This window comes from Opisthocomus hoazin, chromosome 6 (assembly GCF_030867145.1).
Source record: "Opisthocomus hoazin isolate bOpiHoa1 chromosome 6, bOpiHoa1.hap1, whole genome shotgun sequence".
NCBI classification, from domain to species: Eukaryota; Metazoa; Chordata; class Aves; order Opisthocomiformes; family Opisthocomidae; genus Opisthocomus; species Opisthocomus hoazin.
The window spans coordinates 19,863,442-19,873,524 of NC_134419.1; the positions used below are offsets into that span (position 1 = coordinate 19,863,442).

General features: G+C 38.9%; 1 protein-coding gene across 1 annotated transcript; it reads right to left on the reverse strand.

The window, feature by feature from the left end:
- Positions 1 to 880: 880 nt before the first annotated feature.
- On the reverse strand, positions 881 to 10,052 carry TMED5 (transmembrane p24 trafficking protein 5). Its single transcript, XM_075424926.1, has 4 exons — positions 9,809 to 10,052; positions 7,417 to 7,514; positions 6,532 to 6,715; positions 881 to 3,987 (listed from the first exon to the last, which is right to left on the reverse strand). The coding sequence occupies exons 1-4, from the start codon at positions 10,001 to 10,003 to the stop codon at positions 3,769 to 3,771; spliced, it is 696 nt and encodes a 231-aa protein (XP_075281041.1). The 5' UTR covers positions 10,004 to 10,052; the 3' UTR covers positions 881 to 3,768.
- Between the last annotated feature and the right edge of the window lie 31 nt (positions 10,053 to 10,083).

The following is a 10,083-nucleotide window of genomic DNA, read 5'->3' on the forward strand; positions in this document are numbered from 1 at the left end:
TCCTGTGAGTTATGTACTGCTTTTAATTGGAAGTGCACAAACATGCACACAAGTTAGAACAATGTATCAAGACAAAGTACTTTCTGTAAAATCCTTTCTAAAACGGGTTTGTGAGGACAGATGACCATTGGGTTAGAGCAGTGAAGTGTTTTTTGAGTTCGAGTGTTAATTTGTGGCTGTCCTTCGGTGGTATCACAAGCTTACAAATTCCCCTAATCTCTTGCTGGGAATATTTCCTCTCACTTTTTTTTTTTTTTTTTAGGTGAAAAACTTGGGACTTGGTTTAGTTACTAACAAGTAACATTCAAGTAGATAAATAGTTTCCCAAAGTCACAGGAGCTCATTTAATACCAAACTATCTTGACTTAGGCTGGTGTGAGGTTCTTACTGGCTCCTGCTTTGAACACAGATACTAGTCTCATTAGTATTATTGATCTTTACTATAATTTTGCACAAGACCGTACCTATTATTCTTCCCAGAATTGCTGCTAACCTTACTGCCTGCATAACTGGAAGCTATGCTGTTCTGTGTGTGTGTAACAAACTGCAGGTGCAATATGGAATTTAAGTATTAAGGTGCTAACATTGAGGGAAAAAAAAAATTAAGGCTTGTACCTGACATTCATCTGATAACTTCAAAACTAAATGTATTTTCTGTTACAGAGTTTCTGATCTGACAGCTATGTAGACCTTAAGTTATTTGCACTGAAAATGTTGGTTTTGGGTTACAGTGAATAAGAACAGAATTCGAACATTGCATGAGAAAGAAATTGAAAAGCTGCATTACTAAAAACAGTTCTTGTTAGCTTAGCTTCCTTGATCTTTTGAAGCATTCATAGGTAAAAATTCTTCCTTCATTATAAAACAAAGAACGCAAATGCAGGTTTAAACTTCATTTATTGAAAATCTCAGTTTTGCATAATTTTATTCAACATCAGCAAGTCTTAAAACATATAATTCTGAAAAGTCCATTAAGAAAAAAAATCTAGATTTATATTCTCCTTTGTAAATTTTATACAATCAAAAGGAATCTACTATTCAAAATACAAATGAAATTTTATTTAGCTGCAAGTTTAAATGCCAAATCCTTCACCTGTGATAAACATGTTCCAGCTGCCAAAGTCAAAGCACAGTTACCTTCATAGCTATTCTCTGTTTTGTTTTCTATAATGAATCTTGAATGGGGAGAAAAATACAGTCAGAGCTCTGAGCTTCAAAATAATAGTTTCTTCTACATGAACTCTGCTGACAATTGTTTGTTGTGTTATTTTCCTTCTACCAGAGACTGCTATTTGTAATCAGAGAAACTGCTGCAGTTCAGTCTTGTATCTTTGATCAGAGAAGTCTGCGTTCATCAGCAGCTTAAGCTAATACACCATACTGTCTTGCCACTGGATGTATAACCACTGGCAGAGAGGCACAGCAGAGCAGCTGGGGAACCTAATCTCTTGAGGTGCCCTTGGAAGACTTGGCAGAGCTCATCTGTGGGGAGGTCTAAGCTGAAATCTAGAATCTAGTAGCGTTGATATAAGAGGTAGATGTCTGAGTCACAGCTTCACAGAGCTGGTTCAGCATTCTGCAGATGCTTTGTAGCATCACGCTCATGGTGCTGCAAGTGAAGATACATCTTCTCTTCTAGCAGAAGGAGCAGAGCCCTAAAAACTTTATTTGCCTGTCCTGAAGGGACCAGATCAAAACCTTGGAAGTTGACTTCAGTGAGCTTTGGCTTATGCCCTGATGTAGATATGTGGTATATTGGTACTGGGAGATGTACAAGGAAATGGCAGAGAAATACTATTTGCCACTCTAGCAGAAAGAATTAACTTTTCCTAGACTTTGTCCTGATCAGAAACAAGCTTTCTAATTCCAGGCAGTTCAGAATAGAAAGCATCATGTGCAAAAAGAAGATATGCAGAACCATAAAAAGTGATACAATCTTATTTTGGACACAGTGTTGCAGAAAAAAAAAAAATAGTAGTTCAACAGCCTTTGGAGCCCTCTATAACAAGTTCTGTAAGGAACAATACTTTTGCTTATAAAAAATATTTAGAAATATTATTGCTAGCTCCCACTATCTTAAGTTGAAGCTGAGGTGCTGTTTCTATGTACTGTAGCCCTTGCTAGCATCTGCTTCATTTGAACAAAGTGTTTCTTCATGCATCTACTGACCCTGTTTTATCTCCATAAATCTCCATAAAATAACTTTTAATCACAGAAAGTCTCAAAGTTGCAATTCTACTGTTCATACCCAGATGACGCAACAACAGATAAAACACTAATACATACAGGTTTTTTTAAACACTTTTTTAAAAAGTGTTTTTTTAAGAAAGTGTTTTTTAAAAACACCTTTGTGATGAAATGTAGTTTGACATTTAGACAGGAAATTTCAGTGACTTGGCACATTGTTAAAATTACTAACTTTGAACTATTAAAAAAAGTTGATTCTCACACACCAGGGCTTTTTGGCAAAAATTCTCCATATCCTCACTACGCTGTTAAAAGCCCCTACATCTAGAAATTACAAATTACTGATTTGAGGATAGTTTTCCCTTAGTTAAGTGATTATTACATTTTCAGTTGATCTTAAAATATGAATGTGTACTTACTGCTCATGTAATCCATGCCTTTCCTGTAAATAGCTAGATACAGAAACAGTGCTTGTATGAACTGAGTGTACTTGCACAGCTAAAAGACTTGCGAGGATGAGCAAAAAGGGAAAGATTAGATGAACAGCTTTGGTTTTTCATGACCATGTAAGCCACCCTATTAACTGCCACATTAGTCATAGATGTGGTAGACAAAAACTAATAAAATTAGGGATTTTGAGACTACAGAAATTAATGTTAAGGTAATGTTTTCACATACTGTGACACCCCCCCTTTATTAAAGGGAAAGAATAGTATGACAAATGACTTCTTGAAAATTATACATTACATGAGGTTAGAGTAACAGTTTGCAAACCACACTTCAAGGTGTGTGTGCATTTGTTTGTATACCATATAGTCACTTGTCTCGAGTCTCGTGTAACAGCCAAAAATGAAAACAGGGTTGTACAACTACAGGACAGAAAGATGTATGAACAGGAATTGCACCTATTTTCTCCAATTCTTTTCCACACTGACTCAATTTCACATTGACGGTGCTTTTTCTAAAGTGCTGATGTTAGCCATCTAAATGTAAAGAGTTCTGTTTGCTCTCACAATGTTAGCCCAGTGTTTCTCCACAGTGCTGTACAACAAGAGATGAGGATTTTTAAAAACAGGTTAACTTTGAAGATAAATGACAGTAACTACAGAATACCCTTGTGGGCCCCAATCCAGTAAACACCTATGCATGTACACAAATTCACTCAATGTTTAACAGCAAACAAACCAATGTCTAAGTTGCCATTGGAAGTTTTATGTGAACATGAAAAACAACAGTATTAACATTACTTTTCATATGCACCAAGCATCCTGTGTGCTATGCATAAGTTAGTCATTAGCAATCGTTAACAAATGCTACAAGTACCAAAAAAAAAATATTGTTAGTAGCACTTGCAAAAATGGAAGAGCTTGGGGCAAAGCATTCTGCTGATGTTAAAACACAAACAAGACCACCACCAAACAACCAAAAAGCCCAACATGAATCGAAAACCTGATGTCTACTGCCTGTTCAAAAGAATCTGAAAGGTCATGTTTTCATTTTTTTTTTTTTCCCCCTTTCTAAATAGGTTACTGCTTCCCCTCTCTCCCTAAACTTGTTATATTGTTATGATCGTATTGAATATTAAGTTCTACTTTTCCTTTTATCTTCAAAGAGACTTTTCAACATGTAAACCTGAACAGCTGATACGACCACCATTACTCCCAAGTTGACCATGGACCAGAAATTCACTCTGTCAAAGTTGCTTTCTTGTATGTTTCGGTCACGAGCCTCAAATGCTCTGAGCAGGGTCTGAATCTGGACACTTTTGCTTAATCTGGCTTTGACACTGTTGATGGATTCCTGGTAAGTAACAGAAGAGTATTTTTAGAAGAAAAAAGAACACTTGAATTAAATTTATAGCTTGCAACATATATGAAATGTTAATACCATATTGCCACCTGAAATTTAATTTCTTGCCAGGTAGACAGTTAATTTAACTTTAAAATATATACCTCAGTTTTCATCAATTTGTCTAGCCTGTTTATTGTATATCACCTAAAAAGACTTAATTAACATAGCACTGAGGTTCTATAGTAATGTGTTTTTTTCCCTTTTACAGGCTAGGGAGGCAAGAGAGACAAATCTAAACCTAAAATCAAGTTTTTTAATATTCCATGTATCTTAGGGAACTGTGATTCCAGGTATTCAGACAAGTAAAAAGCAGTGATCTCTACAGAACTAGTCTCAAGACAATTTATGTAGTAGCAAAAAAAGGTAGGGTTTTTTCAGCTGGATAATCAAATGAAAGCATTTTTAAAAATACAAACTACCATCAGGAAGGAATACAGCTGTAGCAAAGGAAAAGTAGTACAGTAATGTTATATTTCCACCTGATTTTTATGCTATCATAGAGTCATTAAGGTTGGAAAAGACCTCTAAGATATCAAGTCCAACCATCAACCCAACACCACCGTGCCATTGCAGTGGCTATAAACTGCTGCTTCAGCTTTGATACTATAGCAGAATTTTAACAATAAATTGTGAATAGGACAACCAGAGGTCCTACAAAGGACACACAGTGCATCTTGAGGAACCAGAGGAAGTACGTGAACACTGTGGCTATAACAACAACAGCTCAAGATCCACTCCTTATTCTGCATTTACAAAGTAAATACCTGTCCTATAATCTGTTAAAAGTTTCATCCACAACATAATAGTCACAACCTAAAAGCTGATCTCATTAAGTGCTGATTTATCTTTTTGATATAATTATGGGACCATGAAGCAATTTTTAGTTGGAAGAGTAATGTTTGCAGTAACAAGAGGATATAAATAAAAAAAAAAAAGTTAAACCCAGCAGTAACACGTCCTCCATGGACATTTTCTCTGTTGCATATTTAACAAATATTTCAAAAGAGCTATTTTTGGAAGCCAAATAATTTTATAATGATACTAAAGTTCATATGTTACACAGTAAGGAACACCAACGCCATAAAAGAGCTTTAAAAATAAAACAATTCTCCATTTTCCCCAGCAAGTATGTTGTTTAAAAAGTTAAACTACTAGGTGTTTATGTAAGTCCTCACAGAACTTGCAAGCAAAGTAGTAACATGACTAATAAACAATGGCATCACATAATAATGTTAACTTTACAAAAATTTTTATAAGATCTTTATAAGATGTGCAAGGCCCTCAAATAAAGACAAGTTCTGCTTTTTTTTTGTATTTTGGAAGAGATACCAGTATGTACACAAGAAGCTGTCAACTCCATTCAAGTATTGCTTGTGATTAGTATGAGAGGGATTTTCTTCACAATTTCCCCTATAAACTTTGTTTTTTCCAGTTGTCTTGATCGACAATTTTCAAAAAGATCTGGCTAGCTTTTCAGATTCCATGTTTGATTTTCACTATTTAAAAGTGTACTATACACCTATAAAAGACCTTAAACATTGTTTGTTTTGTTGTTTAAAAATCTGTATGTTGTTTGTTGCAATAAATAGAACATAAACAATGTCATTCTCTACACCAGTGTATTCAGTAAAGTGTTTGTGGATGTTGGGTTTTTTGTTTGTTTGGTTTGTTCATTTCTTTAAGACACCTGTTGTCTGTAGCTATGAGAAAACAAACAATGGCTTACTGCATCCTACCAAGTGCTAAGAACAGTGGCAGAGGAACACCGAACAATCCTCTGCTTCTAAAGTAATCTCAACGTTTAATGATCATGAAAGGAAATAAAAGCTTTGACTCAGCTGTAGTCTTCATCCGACATCAAACAGAGTCAGCGTATGGTTAAGCAAACATTACCATTCATAAAATGTCTGCAAAGGTGAGCGGTGTACTACAGATTAAACCCTGTCCTGTTTATTAGCTTGAAAAGATGGAAATAAAATTGGGACACCCCCCCCCCCCCAATAAAGTACTATAAAAATTACTGAAGATAGAAATATTAATTCATACACTGGTTGGGGCACTTCTGCAAAGGTGGGAAGAGGAGGCTGACCCAGTACTTTATTTTCAAACACCGATAAAAATCTACGCAGTGGTTCCAGCTACTTCATTGGGATTAAGCAATACTTTAGTACTATAAATACCTATTTCATTGCTGCTAGGGGAAAATGTCCCATTTTAGCAGTAGGAAGAAAAGGAGCTGAATTGGAAACAAAATGATGTTGAGTGCTAGGCAGCTTCTTCTTGCTGATTAAAGGTCTATTCCTAAAATATTCTCAAGCTTCTGTGTGGAAGCAATAGATCCATGATGCTAGGCTTCATGTATCAGTAAAAGCAATACACGAAACTGAATTAGTTTCCAGGATGATGCACCAGACCAAGGCAGAATGGGTAAATGACACTGAGTTTTTTTCCAAATGTGCATACATGCAAAAGAATTAAAGATGAAATACTAACCAGAATGTCTTCCAATTTCATATCTAGGAGATCTGTGCCTGTAACGTACTTCTTCCAGTCTTCCTGCTCTTGTCCGTCTTCTCCCATATTGTCCAGGATCAGTTCAAAGAAAATCACCTTTTCAGAAATGGTACTGAATGTGTTGTCAAAGCAGAACATGTAATCCCCATCTTCTGTTTCCACCCTGTGTATATAAGCAAAATATCATTAAATTTAACTACGCTTTTTGTGCTGGTTCTCAAAAAGTGGGTTTTTGCAAGCAAACTCTCCTCATAGTAAGACTGACAATCATGCACTTAGAAATAATTTAATATGCTTTTCATATAAAAATAAGAACTCTAAAGACACATTACAGGTTGCACAGTCACAGCAAAACAACCCTACTGACTCTAAAGGCTTAAAATGATGAAGACAGCAGCTTACTTCCATTTTCCTTTATTGGGATTTTGAATCATTGTTAATCATTACAAGAAAGCTATAATATGAGTGGAATTCTTATACTCTACAGTAAAATTACAATAATTACTACATGTTCTGATAAAAGGACTGGAAAAATAGGGGAACTTTCAGCTTATCTATATGAGTGACAAGATCTTTTGATATTAGATGTGGAGACCACTTTCAACTCCACAAGAATTATTTTTGTTCACTGACCATTAACAGCTATGCTTAAAACAAAAATATCCTTCACTTCATGGTAAGATCCATGTAAAAAGCATTCAGTGTTTACAAAAAGGTAACTGATATTCTCAAACTGTCTTATTAGAAAGTCTTTTGTAATACTAAGGAATTAAAAGTACTCAACCTTTATTCAAGTTGTATTTGTTAAAGAAACCAGAAAATTACTTTATGTAACACAGCTAAGTCTGAAGATTTTACACTTACGTATGAACTCCATCTGATTTTCTTTCATCAAAAACTAGAGTTTCACCTTTTGGAGACAACAGATGAAAATCAACATCTAATCCTGCTCCATCTAGAACCTGTGAAACAAACAAAAAACCCCTCCAAATCAGTGGAATTCCTGTTTGCATTGCTGATTGAAACATTTTTAGGGAAGACAAATATTTTTAGGTAAGGGAACTGACACAGAAAGAATCTGAAAGCTGAATCTGTCTGTATGAATTCACACCAAGTTAACTGGAAACAGGTTAAAAACCAGTTCAATGCAAAAGCATTTTAGCTATTTCAAATCTTAGACTAAGTATGATCTAATCATGCTAGGCTGGGCTTATATTGAAACTTTCCCTCATTGTTTTTAAGAATGCATACAATTGTATCACTGGGCAGGGTTAGACAACCTGTAGGAATACCAACAGATGGCTAAATCTGGCATTTCTATGGCAGACATCATCGATGGGCAAGAACCAGCGCTAGTTCAGTGGTAGAAATTTTGTAACAAAGGGTTGTCACTTTTATGTGTATCTACATATGTAATTGTACATAGAACATAGTCTATGCAGTGTCATCCCTAACATCTCTTTGCTGGATGTATTAACAGTGTAGAAGACAGGGCTAGCCAATCAAAGCTGTACCACAGACCTTCTCACCTTTTAATACAGATTTAAGGCCTGAATTCTCCCAGGGCATTCTCATTTCCCAAAGGTACAAGTAATTGAAGGCATTTAGCTTCCCAAGCTCATGTGTACACAGTATTACAAAGCTGTGCTGCTTTAACTGTATAACATGGCCACAGTTGTATCACCACGGATGTTGTGTTGCAGAAATTCGCTACAGGGAAGGTAGTAACTGCATAAGGGGGCAGAGAGGGATCATTTTTATGACATTTCAGTCCATGGTAGGGGATTTTTTTGGTTTGCTTGTTTTCCAGTGAGCTATTTTGAGTATAGCGGTCTGCTCCTGCTGAAATTGAGGGCAAAGTTTACACCGACTTAAAGTGACGCTGGAGACTTACCAAAAAAAGACAAAGGACAAGGAAAATTAGTAGTTAACAGCTGATCGTATTAAAAACCTTACATAGTGATATATACCTTTAGGGCTATGATACAACCTAAACACTCGGAACAAAACTTTGTATCAGCACAGTGTTTACTGCATTATGTCTTTGGAGAATTAACTGCATCCTATGTTAAATATTCCTGTGGTTTAGCAACTAACAATTCTGGATAATTACATACAAAATAAACCTATTTCCAGTAACAAAGAGCTGCTTTATGCTTCAGTAGAAACAAATTCAGTTACACACATTTATTCTCTCTAAAATAAAATTTTCATTTTTTGTCCATGCAAAATAAACTTGTTTTGCCTAGACAGGATCTGAAGAAAGCTTGAACACCTCAATCTTTCATTCTTGTTCACTTCTGCATGTAACAATAATTGGAAAATGATGAGGAATTTCAGCTTTGTATTTTTATCTGCGAAGCTGAGGGGGGAAAAAAGCAGGGGGGAAGAGACAGATCCTGGCCAATTCTGAGGCACAGTAGCAGGATGGGAAAATATTCACTGCAGCTTCCCTCACTTTGCCTGTTCTGAAAAAAGACTTTGTTTTAAGGAAATAAATAATAAATTTTAAAAAGGCCAAGACGTTTCCTGGAGGTATCTGGGGAACTCAACTCTTCCCAAGAAGGGCACGAAGACCTTAATGTTGGTCTAGTTACGCAAGGCTGGTTTTGAAAAACTTTCATCCTCGAGATGAAATGTGTTTAATGGCAACACAAAGACGGGCAAGTTAAGGGTTTTGTCCATCAGCAACAATTTTGTTTATGCTGCAGAGCTACTACACAAGGTCACAGCCGTCGCCTTCCTACGTTCTGCCGTTTAAAGGATGGCAACGTGAGATCTTGTAAAGTAACAAGGAGACCCATCAGAACAATTCCAGAAGAGGCTGTACAAGCACAGCGGCCCAGCTCGGAGCCGCGCGCCGTGCCAGCGCGGATCTGCGCGCGCACCCTGCCGCACCGGGCCGCGCGGGCAGCGGCCTCCTGCCGCCGGGGCCTGCGGGGGAGGCCGGCGGGGCCACCCGGGCCGCCGCTCGGGGAGAGGCATCGGCATCCCTCTGCCTCCCCGGGTACCGCCCGCTTGCAGGGGTGAGGAACCCCCGGGGCGGCAGGAAAGAGCTCCCGGTAGCAGAGGCGGGCGGCGCCGCCGGCGGAGCCTCGCCTCAGTCCGAGGGGGCCGGCAGCCGAACCGCGCCGCCCCGCGCCGCCCGGGGAAGGCAGCGACGCCGTCGCGGCAGGACGCGGCCCCACTCCCCTCAGGCCCCTCGCCCTCCCGGGGCGGCCCCGGCCGGCCCCGCAGCCGCGCCGCCCTGCCCGACCTGGTACTCGAGCTCCAGCGAGGCCTCCTTGGGCATCGGCTGGTAGAAGCACTCCTTGCGGCCGGCAGGAAGCGTGAAGGTGAAGTCGCTGTCCAGGGCGGGGCTGAACTCGGCGGCGCCGGGCGGCGGGAGGAGCAGGGCCAGGCACCCGAGCGGCAGCGGCAGCAGCACCCGGCGCCACGTCACCGACCCCATCCCGGCGGCCGACGCCCCGCTTCCGCCGAGCCCGCCGCCGCCGCGGAGCCAGCGAGGGGCGGGGCCGAGACTGACCACGC